The sequence below is a fragment of the Drosophila miranda genome, chromosome 4 (genome assembly GCF_003369915.1).
Source record: "Drosophila miranda strain MSH22 chromosome 4, D.miranda_PacBio2.1, whole genome shotgun sequence".
Taxonomy (NCBI): domain Eukaryota; kingdom Metazoa; phylum Arthropoda; class Insecta; order Diptera; family Drosophilidae; genus Drosophila; species Drosophila miranda.
Window position 1 is genome coordinate 28,849,533 of NC_046677.1, and position 19,030 is coordinate 28,868,562.

The window sequence follows — 19,030 nt, forward strand, 5'->3', positions numbered from 1 at the left end:
GGTAACACCCCACATACTGGCTCCGACCCCCCTCCCCCCACCACCCCTCTGTTGCAACGCGTCTCTGTTGATGATTTTACGCACCAGCCAGCCGTCCCCACGCGAAACGAAACGAACCGCAGCCGAAGCCCAAGCCGAGGCCGAGGCCGAGAGACCATTGTTCTGCTCCCTCCTGTTGGCTGTTGCACCTTCCAGCACACCTTGCCACAACTGGTGTTGAAAGCAATTTCAAAAATGATGAGTATGATCGAACAGTTCTTCTGTCCGCCAGTCCGCCAGTCCACCAGTCCTCGTGCCTCCACTGCCGCTCCACTGCCGCTGCTGCTGTTGGCTTTTCGATTTGCTTTCAATATAATTTGGAACCCCTTGCCGTCGCCCCCCCCCCCGTCCTCCGGCCTGCGCATAAATATCTTCCAGCGAGGAGACCTTCCTTCCTGCCTTTGTCTGGGGGCTGCGGCTCCTCCACCTGGTCCAAGACGAAGACGAAGCCAAGACGAAGCCAATAAGCAGTTTTGCTTTATCGCTTATTAAAAATCATTTCGCTCTTCGTATTTTTCAAGTTTTCAGCGCAGCTTCAGCTCCATCTTCAGGTCCCTTTCTGGCTTTCTGCCTTTCTGCCTCTCTGATGGCTTTCTGGCTTTTGTTATTAACTTTGACTCACATGTCGATCACTTGGGCTGATGATTTTCTTCAATTTTAGCGCACATGAGAGCGCCGTCTACGTCTCCATCGAGGCAGCGGCGGCTCATCATCTGCCAGAGCTGCTCCTCCTCCTCCTCCTCCTCCTCCTCCTCCTGCTCCTCATCGACAGCTTCCTACATTCCAAGAGACGTCTGTCAGTCGACGTCTCGGAAGAGCAGGCTGTCCATCCCTCTGTCTGTTGTGATTGCTATCTCAGGGAGCAGCAATACTCCAACTCGTACTCGTATTTATTCAGAGACCCCGAAATATAATGTAATGTTTTGTATGGCTTCTGCGCTTCTCTGCCTTGAATCGTCTTCGCTTTCATTCTCTCTCTCTCTCTCTCTCCATTTGTTGCACGTTGCCGCTGTCCGCTATGGCAAATTATGGCAAATACACACCTTATACCCTGCCCCTGCCCCTGCCCCCATTGGCCCCATCTGCAGACAATGGCAATGGCACACACGCACAGAGACGTGGGGGCCCTTCTTGCGTCTTTCGATTTTTATTTCTTATTGTTTTTGGGTTCTTCTCTCTGTGGAGTTCTCTCTTCCGTCCAGCTCCAGCTCCAACGATGATTACAAGATCACTTATCTGCCTTCAATAAACTTCGGCTTCGGCTTCGGCATCGGCATCGGCATCGGTTGCTGTTATTATTTTTTAATGTAGTTTTTTAAGTACCATCAAACACTTGAGACTACGAGAGCGAGAACCCACCTACCTACCCGCCACTCCCCGTTACCCTGTTCCCCTGTCGCCCTTCTGCCGTTTCATCTAGAAAACGTTGTTGCCCCATCGATCGATAGCCCAAGAGGTAATTACCAGGCGATCGATGGCCGGGGGGGGATATCGAGGGGGTAGATTATCGTAGTAGATCTTCTTCTGCCTTTTGGAATTTCAATTTCTGTGTGCACCTGCCCCTCGAAACACTTTCTTTCCGTTTATTGATATCTTTATGGAGGCCCACATGCCTCCTGCCTCCTGCCTGCTGCCACATGCCTCCATCAATGGCAAGTACAGTAATTTGGCTGCAAGTGCATCACCGATGGATTTTCCCCCATTACCACGTAACTCGGGCTCGGCTGGATCCCATTCTGGGGAGGAGGGAACGCACTTAAGCTCTACAAATACTGCCACAAGGTCCTCGGTGCTCAGGGATCTTCTCTCTTTCTGGAAATGGATTGAAATCGAATCAAATCTTTGCTTTGTTTGCTCCAAAGGTTCTCCAAGGGTTCTCTATCGATCTTTCTGCCTTCTGCCTGGCATTCCTTTCGCTCTCTGGTGGAACATCTGGCCTTTTTGATTTTAATTATATATTGTGACCAGTCTCCCTCCGTCTCTCAGTCCCCCCCGCCCCCGTCGCCAGTGGAAAAACCTTTATATCGAAGTGGGCGTGTCACTAAATAAATTACTTTTCTATACGAAAAGAGTGGACGCGGACGTGGACGCGGAGTCGAGAGTCGAGTCTCTGTCGCTCTAGAGTTTTTCCCACCACATGTGCCACAATCTGTTGCAACAGCAGTTGCAGTGGCAGTGGCAGCCACGGCTTTGGTTCGCTGCCTTGGAAAATTGTTTGCTAAACGCCCTTTCCTGTCCGAATGTCGCTTTTGGGGGCTTTGGGGCTGAAGTTGAAGCTGAAGCTGAAGCTGCGCGTAATTAGCATAAATCACTTCAAATAAGGCTACCATTTTAGCTTGACCAAATTTGTTTATAGACTTTGTGGCTCTTTTGGCATTTTGGCATCTCCTGACAGCGCACCACCCCCACTGCCCCCACCACCCCCACCACCCCCACCACTGCCTCTACCATGTATCCACGACATGGACCAAGAGTCACGCATCGCTGACCAAAATTGGCCTCCTCCTCGAGACTCCCAGCAGCATTCAAAGGAGATTGCGACTGGGGTTTTGTTTCGTTTCGTTTCGCTTCGTTTCGCTACTCGTTCGCTCTTTTCTTTTTGGGCCGAAAGTTGAGCAATAAAGGCCATTTGCATTGCACTCCAAAAAGCCAGCAAATAGAAAGTACATTTTGTTAATTGAAAGTCAACCGAGAGACCAACTGAAAGAAATACCCTCCCACCGAACAACAAAACCAACAACAAAAACCCAAAAACAGCAACAAACAAAAAACGACGAGTCCACAAATCAATTGAAGCGCAAAGTTTTTCCATTCATTCCAGTTTCATTTCCAATTCCAATTTCCAACTGCATTTCCCGATTGTTTCAACTTTCCCATGAATGCAATTAATTTGCAAAGACAGTCGTTAATGGAGGGGGGTGTCCCTCCACACATTTCATTCCCTTGAAATCTGATTCAATATTTAGTGGAAAACATCTTCTTGGACTCGGGATTGCCTCTTGGTGGAGTCTTGGTTCCTTTTTGGTCACCAAAAATTAAAGAAAATTGAAATTTACGACATTTGGTGACCCCGACATATTTCTAAAATCGCCATTTTTTGTTAGATAAGCAATCCTCCCTCCTCAATATTGAGTATTCGCTCAGCTTCTAGGAATCTGGAACTATTCCGGTGACCAAAAGTACTATAAAGAGCCAATTCCAGCATTTGGTGACCCCGAAAAATTCGTAAAGTATTTATATTTTTTTAGAAAACTAATCCTCTCTCGTCCAAATTGAGTACTGTCCTTCTGCCTCACAATCTGGAACTCTTTTGGTGACCACAAGCCCAATAAAGAGCAAATTCAAACATTTGGTGACCCCGACAAATCGATTTATTTTCTTAAAATCGCCTAAATTCCCGATCCAGATTCATTGGGGAAACCTCTCCGTATCCACCTGAGCTCTCCATCCCCTCCTCCTTCCACCCCTGACCACAAATCAAATGAAACGTTAAGTGCTTCCCCTTCATTTCCATTTCCCGATTATTTCAACTTTCTCATCAGTGCAATTAAAGTCCATTAGGCAATTTAATGACCAGTTTTGATTTGTGGTGGCCGGTGGGAGCTCCATCAAGCAATTGGTGACCCCGACGAAATTTATTCAACCCTAAGGAGAGGGAAAGACCCTCCAGATTCAGCCAGTGACTGGTGGCATCTTCCATGACTCCTTAGTGGTCTCTGGGGTCCACTCGCAGACTGGTTATTGGGTGTCTCCAAGCGCTGCTCGCCTCTCTATTAGACTTGCCCCAGTTGCGGCTGTGACTCCGATTCCTGGGTGACTTTTGCTTGGTTTTTATGAGTGCGTCGCAACGGTCGTTTTCCACTCTTTCGTATGGCTTTTTTTCTGCTGCTGTGAGCGGCCTAATTGAAAAAATGGTTTATTAAAATGGCATGCGATAAAGCCACCTGATCGGCGGGCAATGGGGGATTTAGTGGGGCGCTGGCCTAACGCATAATATTTCCGTCATTAGGCCCCGCAACAAGTTTCGGAGCTTCAGAGCTCCAGAGTTTTTGGGGGGGCATTGCATAAGAGGCAGCCCGCTCGGGAATCGCTTCGACTGCAGATCCATCTTTTGTTTCCCCCAATTCGTAATTTGTCGGACGTGCCAGCCGGCGATGATGGAGGTTCTGTCTATCGCCCCCGCTCCCACATCCCACACCCACACACAATGCGGTGTCGGAGGGTAGCGACGCCCTGAGAGAGCGATACCAATTATAAAGCCGTGCACTGCGCTTGTTGGCCATAAATTCGCGTCTGCTTATCATTTTCCATAAACAAGTCTGGGGCCAAATGGGAGCCACTCGGCGAGTCAAAACTTATGCAATTCTCTGCAGAGTCCGTGGTCCGTGGTCCGTGGCGGAGTCTGCTGGTTGCAGGGTAATGACAGGTGTTTGTAACTCGTTTGTAGCCTAACGGAGACCCAAAAAATAAATATTGTTTGCCACAACACAGAAACGCCAGCCAGAGACAGACAATCGGCACTGGAATCGCCCCAAGCTGCTGGCTGCAGCAGGGGGTCTCCGCCTGCGTCTACGTCTACGTCTCTCAGTCGCCAACGCAGAGATATTTGCATTAATATAAAGCCCAAACCAATTTATGCCCCACAGCAGAGAGAAGCAGCTGCAATTGTGGGCACCCAAAGGAGGATGGGGCTGGGATGGGGCTGGGATGGGGCTGGGATGGGGCTGGGATGTCTTCCCATTCCAGTGAAAGTGATCCTCGTAGATGCGGTTTGGACACAGTTCTAGGCGTACAATTTCATTAGCCAGACAATTTTCCATTTGTCTTCTCTGTGGTCAAGGCAGGGAATGATGATTTTGATTATGTTTCCGTCCGAGTGTTGCGGTCGGAGGCATAAACTTCATCGCCCTGGCTGCTGGCTGCTGGCAGATGGATGAGACAATAAAATTGATATTTGCGGTTCTTGTGGTCTCTGGTTTCAGCCACTGGAATGCTGCCACAGTGGCTATTGAACCCCACCGAAGTCCGTGTCTGGCCTCGAGAGTGGCGGCTGATTTGTCATTGTTAGCGTGTAATTAACACACGCCCCCAAGGAGCACACCGCCCACCGCCCACTGCCCACAGGAGTGGCATAAACATAAATCAGGAGACGGCAGATGGGGGCTGGGGCTGATTCCAGTGGCAACTTAATTGCAAGGAGCTTGCATAATTCCCATTTAAGTGAAAAACTCTGCCTAATGCCACCAAAATATCTCAAAGCCAAACATTGAAAAACACTTCGGGGCGAAATTCAATTTGCAAGACACCACACTGCCCCACAGACTCCGGACTGTGCAACATGCACCACAATCATAATTAATTTCGGTGGTTATCGCGCTGGCCTGCTTCCGAGTGGAGCTGCACCTGCTCTCCGCTCTCCGCTCTCCGTTCTCCGCTCTGCGCTCTCGAAAAATCAGCAAAATCGATATTTAAAATCGCATAAATCGCCGACTCTTGCGATCCACATGCGTTCCACACACACACAGGCTCCACCAGCCAGGTCCGAGTCGGAGTCCGAGTCGGAGTCCGAGTCCGAAATTGGGAATGGAACCACTTTGCAATTTGATTTATGCGGCCTCTCGGACTCCGCGGCGACTCCGAAGAGTGTTTGCTGTGTGGCATGGCTGCTCTGTGGGGTGTGTGGGTGCGTCGTGGCGACTCTGGCTGTAACTGGATTTGGGAATTGCTTTAAATTACGCAAATTCGAAAATTGCAAAGGCGAGACCCCGAAAACAAAGACAAAGACAAAGACGGAGACCATTCGGAGACCAATCCAATGTGGATGTTGAACTTTTGATTAACTTATTGGACACACACACACACACACACACACACACACACAGAGACACAGGCGCACAGAGCAAGTACCGTTGCTTGGCGCTGTTTGCGGTGCCACTTGTCTAGGGAGTTGTCGTTGCACTTTACGTGCCACATGTGTGCATTTATCAAGCCCCCCCACCCAAAAAAAAAAACCGAAAAAGTGAAACCGAAAACCGCAGCCATCGAAAGTCGGCGACAAACAAAATCAAATAAAAATCCCGACTAATTTATTAGAGCTCCAAAATACAGAGGGGGGTACTAGGATGGGGGGGGGATACTACCAGTGGTATTTATGTGGGCTTTTGGGCACTTTGTCATGCGGCACTTGCCCCACGAGCGTGGCGCGATCAGCGATTTCCGGGAGCGCTCTCTCCGGCTCCGGGATTTCCTCCTTGGCCACATTTCAATTTCTGTGCAAATATTTACACAATCTGGCGATAAATTTATGCGCTCTTCTTCACATTTTCAATTTGTGGAAGGCACCTCCGGCTCCCAGACTCCAATGCCAGACTCCAGCTTCGCCTCAGAATTTATGCAAAATCCCACAAAACCGATAAAGGAGCCACGGCAGAGAAACGGTGATTGTTATTGGCCTAGAGAACCGATCCACGGATCTGTGGCATGTGGGCGGACGAAATCGAATTCAAATTCGATGATCCACCGATCGGTGATCGTCGATCGTCGATCGGGAGGTGGGAGTACGAAATGGAGTCAAGTCGCGGGTCTAGGGCCCTCTGATTCTTATCGCCAGGCTCTTAGCTAAAGGCCCGGCCAGATGCGATCTCTCTGTGGCATCCACTTGGTGTGTGGCCCCTCGCCAGTTGGCTGTGATCCACTTGTGGCATGGCTGCTGCATCGGTTTATGGTCAGCCACCTTTGGGGCGACTTGGGGGGAAAGTTTCCCACCGTTTCGATTCGCCTTTTTCCAGCGGAAGTGGCGACTGTTTTCAGTGAAACTTTGGGATGGAATAGCCACATCTTTTCCCTGGACAAAGCATCTTTTGGCTGCGACAAAGTGTGACCAAATCCTCTGTCTCGGCCGCTACTGTCCCGTCATCTCAGTGCCAATTAGAATGTTTTATTGCCAGTCGGGGGGACAGTTTTCCTGACTGGCCTGACTTCCTGTCGCTCTTGATTTCATTCGAGGTCCACCGCGTGGGCGACTCGTTAGGCCTTCGCATCAGTGGAGCGTGCATCCAACTTAATTAGCCACAGGCGAGAGCGGGGAGTGGTGAGGGGGGAGGGGGAGTAGGAACTGCAGTTTAATGAGGAAGCGAGTCCCCGAGCCATTGATTAGCGCCCGAGATTGCCTTCTACGAAGGCACTACGAATGGCACTGCACTGCCAGAAACAGGAACACAGAAACCGAGATTCAGATTCAGATTTCGATTCCGATTCCGATTCCAAGACGCTGGAGTTCATGAACTCTTGTGGCAGGCACATTCCAGCCAACAACTTTCTGTGTCTTATGCAACGATCCATCATCGTAGCTCCATCGAGAGTCCGTTGCAGGCAGGGGACTGTGATGGCGGGTGGTGCTGCAGCTGCAACAGAAACACAAGAAACGCATTCGCATTCGTATTCGTCCAGGGAGAGGGAGGGTGAGGGAGGGAGGAGACCCGTCCCCCTGTTGGCCGCCTTTTTTCGTGGTTTGTTCGCATGTTTTTGGCGCAGTCGCAGGCGCAAGTCCATGGCCATCGGCCATCGGCCAAATGTAAATCTCTCCCCAGCCCCCAACACCCCCCCCCCCCCCCCCCCTGCTCACGCATATACCTATACGTATTGGTATGTTTTTTTTCTGTTTGATTTATCAATAGATGGCCATGGACCATGTCCCTCAGTTTTCGCGCGCGCGGCGAAAGCAAAAGTCCACGATCCCCGCGAATCCGAGTTGAGGGAAAGGCGTGCGAGCGATTGCCTCAAAAGTTGAACCGTAAACGTAAACGTAACCGTAAGCGAGGGGGGAGGGGGGGGGGAGGAAGGCAGGTAATGGGCATTGGCTAAGAAGACAGCTGCAAAAAAGCCGCCACAAGTGGCAGGCCGAAAGGCAGTGCCACAGAGCCGCAGAGCCACAGACGAAGCGGAGAAGCAAACATAAATCAAATGAAGGAAAATGTACAAGATAAATTTTTAAGCACACTTATTTAACACCTAACAACCTTGTTAGATGCATTTTGATGATGCAGTCGGAGTCCCAGGCTCCAGACTCCACACTCCAGACTCCAAGTGGGGCTGTGGCTGTGGCTGTGCTCCACAGCAGAAAGAACTCTGAAGAGAGACCCGAACAACTCAGAAATCTATACCGGAAAATTAAAAATTCTTAATAACACGACAAGCGGCACAGCGGTCGGTGGTGCCTGGTCGGTGCCCGGTGCCCGGTGCCCGGTCGGTGGGTCGGTTGCGGCGTGCAACAACTGTTAGAATTGCTTTTTGGTGTAACAGCAACAGCAGGCCCAAGAAAACCAAACAGAAATAGATCTTTCCTCCAGCGTTCACCTCTTTTAAGACCCCTGTCTCTGTGCTGCCTTGTGGCAGCCACAATTTTCCAGGCTTTGTTCCTCAAATTTTGCACACACTTCGAGAATACTAAGATCTATCCTTCGCAGGCCCAAAAATGGTTCCAAATCGTTTCCAGAGGTGGCTGATTCTTCGTACTTCCAAAAAACCATGTGGAAAACCCCTAAATAATGCCATTTTCCCCATATTCTTGGCAGAATCTTCATTCAAGAAGAGTATTGTCCAGGGACTCGTTTCTCCACCTTTCTCTCTTGCTCTTCTAGCCCCCCGTCTCCTCTTGCTCCCCGCTGATCTACTCCTATGGCTTATAAATCTTGTGTGCTCTGTAAAATAATTTATAAAAATTGCAATAAATATTGAGGGGCCCTGATAAGGCGTCAACATAAATCAGGTGTTCCTCCGAGGAGGAGGAGCGGCGGCAGCAGCAGCAGAACCCCGTGACTAATCAACGCCGCAAAAGTGTGAAATCTTCACACGCCGCAATGCCACAGAGTGCCCCCCTACCCCCTTCCCCCTTCCCCGTAACCACAAAGGGAATGCCAGAGCGTAAATGTCTTTATAACTAATTCGATACCCAATGAAAGGGAGGGGGGAGAGAGGGAGTGCAGACCGCAACAATTTCACGCTTTCTGCACCGTGCCACAGAGACGCCCCCACATGTACATGCAACACTTTCTTTCGTTTCGGCCTCAATCTGGCATTGAATGTTGGATTGATGGGGGATTGAGTCCGAAGTCGAGTAAGCCTCAGCGGCTCTGGCGGCACGTAGCCGCTTCTCATAGCCCTGGCCAGAGCCAGGTCTAAATCATCCACATCTGCCGGAAATTGCATAAAAATACACTGCACGGCCGCTCGTTGGGCCTCTCCTCGTCTTATCAGAGTGTTTGCTGCGGTCTCTCGGTCTCCCAGCCTCTCATTCTCTCGCTTGGCCGATAATCCCTGGCAGCAGAGACACGACCAACATTTTGGCCAGCTTCTATTAGCCAGGCAGCACCCCTTCCCTGCTCTGCTCCTCTGCACAAGTGTTAATCAAACTTTAACCACAAACATCCGCATGGCCATGGACATGGCTGCTGCATGGAACGTTCTCTCTCTCTCTCTGTCTCTCGTTGTGGCAATCATCTTCCTCATCCTCTTTGGCATTGTCTGCACTCCACGCCACTCCCTGGTCTTTTTTTGGGTTTATTTTCTGTACGTTAAATAAGGTAATTGAATGAAATTACTTTTGACAGCTTATTTGCATACATCAACAGGCGAAGAGGCAGCACAGAAGTATCTCCAGACGCGGAGCTGGGAGATGGAAGCTTGTTAGCCCCATAATTGGTCATTGAATGCTCTGGCGACCCCGCCGCAGAGAGTGTGAGAAATGCGTGCTGACAAAGATGAATAACTCGAGAGATGGCCGTGGCCGTGGCTGTGGCCCTGGCCGTCGAGACTTCTTCAACGAACTTCGAATTGTTTTTCGGGCTCCCTTTTGGAAGATGTCATTGGGCTTTTTTCCCCCGATTTGATTTGCCTTTCACTGGCAGCCACGACAGGCCCCAAGCCTCCTTCCCCCTTTTGGGGCCCCATTCGTGTGGGCGTGCATTCGTTTAGGCCCTGCTTTGCGCTCTTTACAGAACTTCCATGTTGTTGACAGATAAAATTGCCAATCTGTTTGGCTGACGACATCCTCAGGGCTCCAGTCCCCAGTCCCCAGTCCTCGCTGCCTGGCGACAATTTCACTCGCGGGTTAAACGGGTTTAAACTTCTGGCTGGCAGCAGCCGGCTCTAAGCTTAATGAAAGTCTTTAGTCGCAGGAGCCCGCAACAATCTAAGCAGATCTCCAGACAGCCCCGGTTGGCCGTTCGGTCCTGCCTTTTGGCTTACAAAAAGTGTAATTAGCGCTGGAAATGCAACGTGCAACGTGCCACAGCGAGAGAGAGAGAGTCCAAGGGAGCCGGGATACACGTTTCGCTTTAAATGCATATCAGTGGTCCCCCCCCCCTCCCCCAGACCACCGAACCCAAGCGAAGGGAACGCTTTGAGGCAATCACTCGGTTGCACTCCCCCCCCCCCTCACCGACCACCCCTCCTCCTCCTCTTGTTCTCCTATTTAAAGTGAAATAATGACAGTTTTAATTGCTGATTTGCTGTTTGGTTGTTCGTTGGCGTCAAAATCCAACGATGGCCCCCGCTCTAGGGGGCTCCCCCCCCTCTCTCCCACCCCTCGAAGACAGCCAACAGAATGCAAAACGCCAACTAATTGGCAGCCATTAAAAGGGGTCAATGCTCCCGCCCCGTTTAAGCCCAATCTGTGATTCATTCCAGTAGCGGGAGTCGCCTCGGGAGAGGGGAATGGGGAGAGTGGAGACGGGACCAAAACTTAAGTTGACACATCGGCCGATACGCCCGATGATCCGGCCGGGGGCCACGGATTCCGAGCATGAAAAATTGCCAAATTAAGCCCCGAAAAAGAGGAGCCCAAGACCCCAGAGCTGAACAGGAACGAGGCGCTGGCTGTAAATCAAATTAAGATTTTTGACAACTTCATTTGTAAAAGGGAGAGCGAGGGAGAGCCAGAGAGGCTCCTCCTCCTTTCCCGTCCCACAATTCAAGTACCTTTTGGAGCCCTTTTCCTAATCAATATCCACCTCTTTCTTCCCCTTTTGTACAGGTCTCCGCCAGCGATCCGGACTGCGGCGTGAATGCCATGGTAAACTACACTTTGGGCGAGGGCTTCAAGCACTTGACGGAGTTCGAGGTGCGCTCCGCCTCCGGGGAGATCTGCATTGCCGGGGAGCTGGACTTTGAGCGGCGCAGCAGCTACGAGTTCCCGGTGCTGGCCACGGATCGCGGGGGTCTCAGCACCACCGCCATGATCAAGATGCAGCTGACGGACGTCAACGACAATCGGCCCGTGTTCTACCCGCGGGAGTACAACGTCTCGCTGAAGGAGTCGCCCCCGACGCAGACGCCGGCCGCCAGCATTCCCGTGGTGGCGGTGGTGGCCACCGATCCCGATTCGGGGAGCTTCGGCCAGGTCTCGTACCGCATTGTGGCCGGCAACGAGGCGGGCATCTTCCGCATCGATCGCTCGTCGGGGGAGATCTTCGTGACGCGCCCCGACTCGCTCTCCGTCCGCACCCAGCCGACGCACATGCTCAATATCTCGGCCACCGACGGCGGCGGCCTGCGCACCGGCCACGACGCCGTCGTCTTCCTCAGCATCATCGATGCCCTGCAACGGCCCCCGATCTTCGAGAAGGCCCGCTACAACTACTACGTCAAGGAGGACATTCCGCAGGGTACGGTCGTCGGCTCGGTGATAGCCACAAGCGGGGATACCGGTGAGTGCTGCCCCCAATCCCCCTTAGCCACTCTTCCTTTGGTTCTTTGCATTCATTTGTTCAGTGAGCTGGAAACCAAAATATGCGCATATGACGGACCCGCAGACAGACCAACGGACGGGGCAGGCACAAGAATTAAAATAAAATTTGTAAGGGCCCCAAAAAAGAGCCCCCCGAAGAGGGAAGTACCCTAAAAGAATACAGCGAGGGGGGGTCGAAGGGCTTAAAACGATGGGATATAGTCTTCCGACTGCTTGGCCTTCAATTTTCTTCAAAAAAACGTCTTTTTCGAGGCACATTTTGGGCAAATCTTCAATATATTCCATGAAATATTCGTCCGATTGGGTTCAAACTTCACAGAAACCTTTATAAACGTTAAAGCTTCTATTATGGAAAGTTTCAAGGGTTTATCTGAAGAAAACAGCACCTTATATTGTATCAGTTCTGTTTGCAACCTAAAAGCTTTCCCCAGAACCCAAAAATGAGACCCACCTTCCATTTGTAGACCTCTAAAACCTTCTTTAATCAGCTAAACCCCTTCCAAGGAAGTGTATCCCAAAAAAGAAACTTCCACTCACAGAAACTGGGGAACATGCAACCCAAGTGGAGGTCTTTTTGGGGTCCCTGTCCCTCCGTCTCTGTGCAACAAAGCAAAATACTTCAAACGCAAATTTCGGCAGAAATCTGCACCCATCAACGGACTCGAACTCGTCATCGAGCTTCGAACCGAAGGCCTCCAAGTGGAGGGGCCTCCATTGGAGACGATCGCTGGCTATGCAAAATGATTTTGCGGTTTAATTTGCTGCCGCTTTCGCTGCGCTGTGTGCCCCTGCCTACCTGCCCCTGCCCCTGCCCCTGCCGCATGTGTCAATCTCTTTCCTGTGTTCGATTCTGGTGCTTCTATTGTTCCTGCAACTCATGGCGAGGCCTTTGTTCGGGGCCCTTTGAATCGCTTTTAATGAGCAAAGACATTCCCTCTTCCACAGCCCATCGGAGCCCCGTGCGGTACTCGATTTACTCCGGCGACCCCGACGGATACTTCAGCATCGAGAGAGGCTCCGGCAACATACGGATCGCCAGGCCGCTGGACCACGAGGCCAAGGGCCAGGTGCTGCTGAACATCCAGGCCACCGCGGGGGAGCCGCCCGTCTACGGGCACACGCAGGTGAACGTCGAGGTGGAGGACGTGAACGACAATGCGCCGGAGTTCGAGGCGAGCCTGGTGCGGATCTCCGTCCCGGAGAACGCCGACCTGGGCGCCCCCCTGTACGCGGCCCACGCCCGCGACAAGGACTCCGGGAGCAGTGGCCAGGTGACCTACAGCCTGGCCCGCGAGCGGCAGCTCTTCGCCATCGACCCGCGCTCGGGGCACCTGGTGCTCTCGCAGCACCTCGACTACGAGACCTCCCAGCGCCACTCCCTGGTGGTGACGGCCACCGACGGGGGCGTGCCGCCGCTGGCCACCAACCTGACCATCCTGGTGGACGTGCAGGACGTCAACGACAATCCGCCGGTGTTCGAGCGCGAGGAGTACGCCGTGAACGTCTCCGAGTCGCGCCCCGTGAACTCGCAGGTAAGAGGGCTGCTCCGTGGTTTTTGTGGGGAACAAATGCTCGGCATAAATCTGATTAACAGCCACTAAAAGTCACGCTTTGGCCAGGCGGCCGTCATATCTTGTTTAAAATATCTCTCGACACCCAGGAGAGGCGGGAGTGCTCCACGGTGCTCCGCGCCAGAGACCTGCTGGAGACCCCTGGAACTAGTTTCTGATCATAAAATCACTTCATATCTCTGGCATCGCCGCTGAAACTCGTTCGCATGGATGCCATTCCTCCAGAGAGCGAGTGATTGATGGTGCCCCTCCCCAATAATCCACTAACTGGCTTTTGTCTTGCCCCTTGCAGATCGTTCAGGTGAATGCCACAGACCTGGACACTGGCAACAATGCTCGGATTACCTATCGCATTGTGGACGCCGGCGCGGACAATGCCACGGCCACGGCCGCTGCTGGTGGCTCCTCCGATGTCTCCCTGCACTTTGGGATATTCCCCAACTCGGGCTGGATCTACCTGAGGGCCGCGTTGGATCGGGAGACGCGGGATCGCTATCAGCTCGTTATCCTCGCCACGGACAACGGGACACCGGCGGCTCATGCCCGTACGCGGGTGGTGGTGCGGGTCCTCGACGCCAACGACAACGATCCGCGCTTCCTGAGGCCCCAGTACGAGTTCCGGATCGAGGAGAACCTGCGACGCGGCTCCGTGGTGGGTGCGGTGGCGGCCAGGGATCTGGATCTCGGCGAGAACGCCGCCATACGCTACAGCCTGCTGCCGGCCAACAGCAGCTTCCAGGTGCATCCCGTCACAGGTGAGAGCCTCTTCCTTTGGCCATAAATTACGGATCGGACGAACGACTCACTCAACGTTCGCTGTGCTCCTGCGACGGTGGCAACTGTCAAGCCACCAGCCATGACCCACGGTCATTCATTACTGCTCCCCATGCCCCATGCCTGCCCCATGCTGCATGCCCCACTCTCTTGAATGTCGCTCTGGCTCATAGATCAAACGCGCCTCGGTGGGGAAACCTGTTCTCGTAACGACGATGGGGCAAGCGATAAAATGCGATCTCTTTGCGATATGCTCGAGATGTGGCATGGCAGATGGGAGCCACAGATGGGGCATGCGGCCTGTACCGCATGACCATTAGTGTTTGAGCAACAACAGTTTTAACGCTGTCAGCTCATCCGTCAATGGAATATCATTGGGTTGACATCCCATCCCATGCCACTGCGTGTCCGCTTGGGGATGTATCCTCCTCCCCCTCCCCCTCCCCCTTTGGGGCACATGGAAATCTCTCTCGTGCAGCTAATCCTTGCCTCCATCCAACTGGTTTCCCGCCTGCGACCCAGTTAGTACTCACACAACTCCTCTCTCCTCTGTCCCGTCCACAGGCGAGATCTCGACGCGGGAGCCCCTGGACCGGGAGCTGCGGGCGCTGTACGATCTGGTGGTGGAGGCCCGCGACCAGGGCACACCCGTGCGCAGTGCCCGCGTGCCGGTGCGCGTCCACGTGAGCGACGTGAACGACAACGCGCCGGAGATCGCCGATCCCCAGGAGGACGTGGTGAGCGTGCGCGAGGAGCAGCCCCCCGGGACGGAGGTGGTGCGCATCCGGGCCACCGACCGCGACCACGGCCAGAACGCCTCCATCACCTACTCGATCGTCAAGGGCCGCGACTCGGACGGCCACGGCCTGTTCAGCATTGATCCCGCCACCGGCGTGATCCGCACTCGCGTGGTCCTCGACCACGAGGAGCGCAGCATCTACCGCCTGGGTGTGGCGGCCACCGACGGCGGCCAGCCGCCCAAAGAGACCCTCCGAATGCTGCGCGTCGAGGTGCTGGATCTCAACGACAATCGGCCGACGTTCACCAGCTCCAGCCTCGTCTTCAGGGTGAGTACCCCGAGATTTATGCCAGTCTCTGCGTCGTTTTCCAGGAAAACTTTTGTCTATTTGAGGCTTCCAGTTTTACACGAAGCCTCCTTTGGGTTTGTGTTTGGGTTCCTGGTCGTGAGGATCGCGTTTGTCGCCTGCCTTTGTGCCACCACCAGATGATTTGTGGCCGCCGTCGCAGTCGCAGCCGCAGTCTCTCACGTGACAATGGCCGAGAACACGACTCTTCTGGCGCGGAAGCAGATGTCAGAGACGTGGGAAGTGTCGCGATTTGCATTCAAGCAAAAGGCAAGAGAAGGAGAGCCTCCTCCTGCTCCTCCTCCACCTCCTCCTCCTCCACGCGTAATTGTCACTTGGGTCTGTGACAAGTCCTCGACCGGGCCGTGCCGGGCCGGGCCGTGCCTATTAAGTGCGATTCGAGATGCCACAGAGAGCGGGCCTCGCCTGCTTAGATTTGGCAAGGGGCCCCCTCCTCCTCCTCCTCCTCCTCCTCCTCCTCCTTCTGCTCCTCCTCTGTCGAGGGGCCCTTTAACATTTTTATCACGTTCGATTCGCACATGTTTTGCATACCCCGCGCCACATCACTCTCTCTCTCTCTCTCGAGCGTCGAGTCGAGTCCCTCAGGCCCACTCCCAAGTCTCTCCACTCCCCTCTCGCCACTCTGTGATGGCTGGGACGCTTTGACATGCATTTAATTGCCTCTCGAGAGCCGGTCCGGGTCGGGACCTCGTCTTCCCTTAAATCCGCTTCGGCCACAATTAAAATTGACACATTTCGTTGCGTCGTCGTTGTCGGCGCTGCCTTTGATTCCATTCCTCCGCCTTTGTTCTTTGCGTTGGCGTTGCACCACCGGCCCCACCTGGAGAGGAAAAGATGTTGATGGAGATGCGAGCGATGAGGTGCCCCGAGAGCCGGCAGATGCCAATTACTCAGCGACGGATTGCCACAAATAAATCCAATGTAATTAAGCAATTCCCCCCGCCGCTGCACAGCGCCCCCCGTGCTACCCCCCTGCTCCCCCCCGGAGATTGGGTTTCGGGGTTTCATGCGCCGTTTTTGTGCATAATTCCGCCCCTCCCCCGCCCCCAGTAGTCGCTAGTTTTGGGTATCCTTTGGACCCCAAAAATAAAAAAAGAGAGCTCCCTCCTGCCCTCCTGCCCTCCTGCTTTGAGGAGCAGGCAGCCAACTGCGTAATCTTGGCGGGGCATAAATCTCGTGACTGTCATTTTTGTGTCTCCATTTTGGCGACCCAACAAGCAACCAGCAACCACCAGCAACCAGCAACAACATACAGAATATTCGCAATGATTTTTTGGGTTTTTTATGAAAAAAGATACTACCACACACACACACACACACGCACACACACGCAGAAAGAGGCCTTAAAAAACCAAAAGACAACAGAAGACAGAGAGAACCTTTTATGTTTTTCCTATACCCTTTTGAGGAATACCCTAAGAAAAGAGGGCAATGCCGATCTGAAGAGACGTAGATGTCTCGCGTCGTGCAAGAGCGCTCCTCTGTTGGTTTAAGCACTTCTCCCTGGGAATCCCTGTGTAAGAAGCCTTGATCAAACGTCTTCTTTCCCTCCGATATATCCATCTTTATTCCGATTGAATTAGTCTCTCATTTGCTCAAAGATCTCTCGAAAATCCCTCCTCTTTGCTGCCTGTGGCCTCGTTGTCAAAGTTGGGATCCCTTTTCTAAGGCATTCATTGCCTCCTAGACCCATCCCCAAGACTCTATAGAGCCACAGCCACTCCCCTACCCAGAATCGCTTGCTTAAAGGCAGAAAGCCTAAAGAGTGGCTTAAATGGACCTCAAAAGTGCTTCTGGCATAGTCCCTATATTTTAAACCTCTATTGCACACCCCTCTGTCCCCTAAGGCCCTGCCCACTACCTTTTCCAGGGTATCTATCACTTCGTTCAAGTTCTGTTCCATTTCCTGTATTCTGTTCTGTTCTTTTTTTTTTGGTAGACCTCTGAACGGTTTTTGCGGTTTTGCATATTAAATTCTTGTGCAGAGTTTCTTCTGCCCCCCTTGCCCCCTGCCTCCTGCCACACATTTTTCTTCAGTGATTTTCGGGGCCGCCAAGTTCGGTCGGAATGCATAATTTCTTTTTAATGCCATTTGCCATGAACTGCGCTCCGGCTCTCTCTGTCTCTCTGTCTCCATCTCTGTCTCTGTCTCTGTCTCTGGCGAATGGAGAATGGGTATCCGTGGATTGGAATGGGGACCCAAGACTGGACTTTGGGGTTCTGCTCTGCTCTGCTCTGCTCTGCTCTGCTGTGCTCTTTTTTCTGTTTTTTTGGCTGCTTCCTTTGCTGCCTGTTGCCTCTTCTGCTGCTGTGGCATGGGAATACATGGGAGTCAAGCGGCGGCAAGGAGGAGGAAATTTTTAAATGTTTGCTGCCTTCGTAATCTTGAAGTATGAATTATTGCTTTAAGATTGGATTTTCAACACTGTTGTTGAGATTAAGATACGCGGACAACATTGCGTTCAAGAGTCTCGAGACCCCAGACCCCAGACTCCAGAGGCCCCAAATGGAGCATCCTCTGCCGCTCTCCCCCTCCCTCTTAATAAGCCACGAAAATAATCTATAATTGTCCCCCCCTCCACTCCGTTCCCACTCCTTCCACAGGTACGGGAGGACGCCAATGTGGGGCATGTGGTGGGCTCCATCACGCCCAGCGAGCGGCTGCTGCTGCTGGACACCAACAACAGTCTGGAGGACACGGACTCCGAGGACGATCTGCGGGTCACGTACACCCTGAATCCGCTGACCAAGGACCTCATCGAGGGCGCCTTCGACATCGATCGGCACACGGGGAGCCTCGTGGTGGCCCGCCTCCTGGACCGCGAAGTGCAGTCCGAGTTCCGGCTGGAGATACGCGCCCTGGACACGACGGCCAGCAACAATCCGCAGAGCAGCGCCATCACCGTCAAGATCGAGGTGGCGGACGTCAACGACAACGCCCCCCACTGGCCCCGGGACCCCATCGAGCTGCGGCTGAGCGAGGCCACTGCCGTGGGCGCCGTCGTGCACAACTTCACGGCCACCGACGCGGACACGGGCACCAACGGGGAGCTGCAGTACCGCCTGCTGCGGTACTTCCCGCTGCTGAACGAGACCCAGGAGCAGGCGACGCCCGTCTTCGCGGTGGACTCCCTCACGGGGTCCCTCAGCCTGCAGGCGCCGCTGGACTTCGAGGCCGTCCAGGAGTACACGCTCATCGTCCAGGCCCTCGACCAGTCCTCCAACGCCAGCGAGCGCCTCCAGACCTCCGTGACAGTGCGCCTGCGGGTCCTCGACGCCAACGACAATGCCCCGGAGTTCGTGTCGCCCCTCGCGAAGGGCGGCTCCGCCTCCGTCTTCCTGAGCGACGCCACGCGCATCGGCGAGACGGTGGCCCACGTTGTGGCCCTGGACCGCGATGCCGGCGACAACGGGCGCCTCGCCTACGACATCGAGGGGGGCAACGGCGAGGGACGCTTCCGCATCAGCGCAGCGACGGGCGTGATAGAGCTCGTCAAGTCCCTGCCGCCGGCCTCCGAGGACGCGGACAAGAACGGACGCTTCACCCTCCTGATCAGCGCCGTCGATCACGGGCTGCCGGAGCCCAGGAAGAGCACTCTCAGCCTCCAGCTGCTCGTCCAGGGGAGCCACAACAACCCGCCGCGCTTCCTGCAGGCCGTCTACCGCGCCACCATCCTGGAGAACGTCCCCAGCGGCAGCTTTGTGCTGCAGGTCACGGCAAAGTCCTTCCACGGCGGCGACAATGGTGAGGATCGCATCTCTAGTTCCTTGACCCCACCCCCCTTACCCCTGCT

At 53.6% G+C, this 19,030-nt stretch overlaps 1 protein-coding gene across 2 annotated transcripts in view; it reads left to right on the forward strand.

Annotated features, from left to right (window-relative positions):
* Positions 1-19,030, forward strand: part of LOC108163037 (protein dachsous) — a 76,051-nt gene that overhangs the window by 44,206 nt on the left and 12,815 nt on the right. For both annotated transcript variants that reach the window (XM_017298088.2, XM_017298089.2), the window contains exons 3-7: positions 11,072-11,744; positions 12,731-13,317; positions 13,649-14,111; positions 14,695-15,197; positions 17,841-18,981. In XM_017298088.2, coding sequence (XP_017153577.1) covers positions 11,072-11,744; positions 12,731-13,317; positions 13,649-14,111; positions 14,695-15,197; positions 17,841-18,981 — 3,367 coding nt within the window. The remainder of the gene's footprint in view (positions 1-11,071; positions 11,745-12,730; positions 13,318-13,648; positions 14,112-14,694; positions 15,198-17,840; positions 18,982-19,030) is intronic.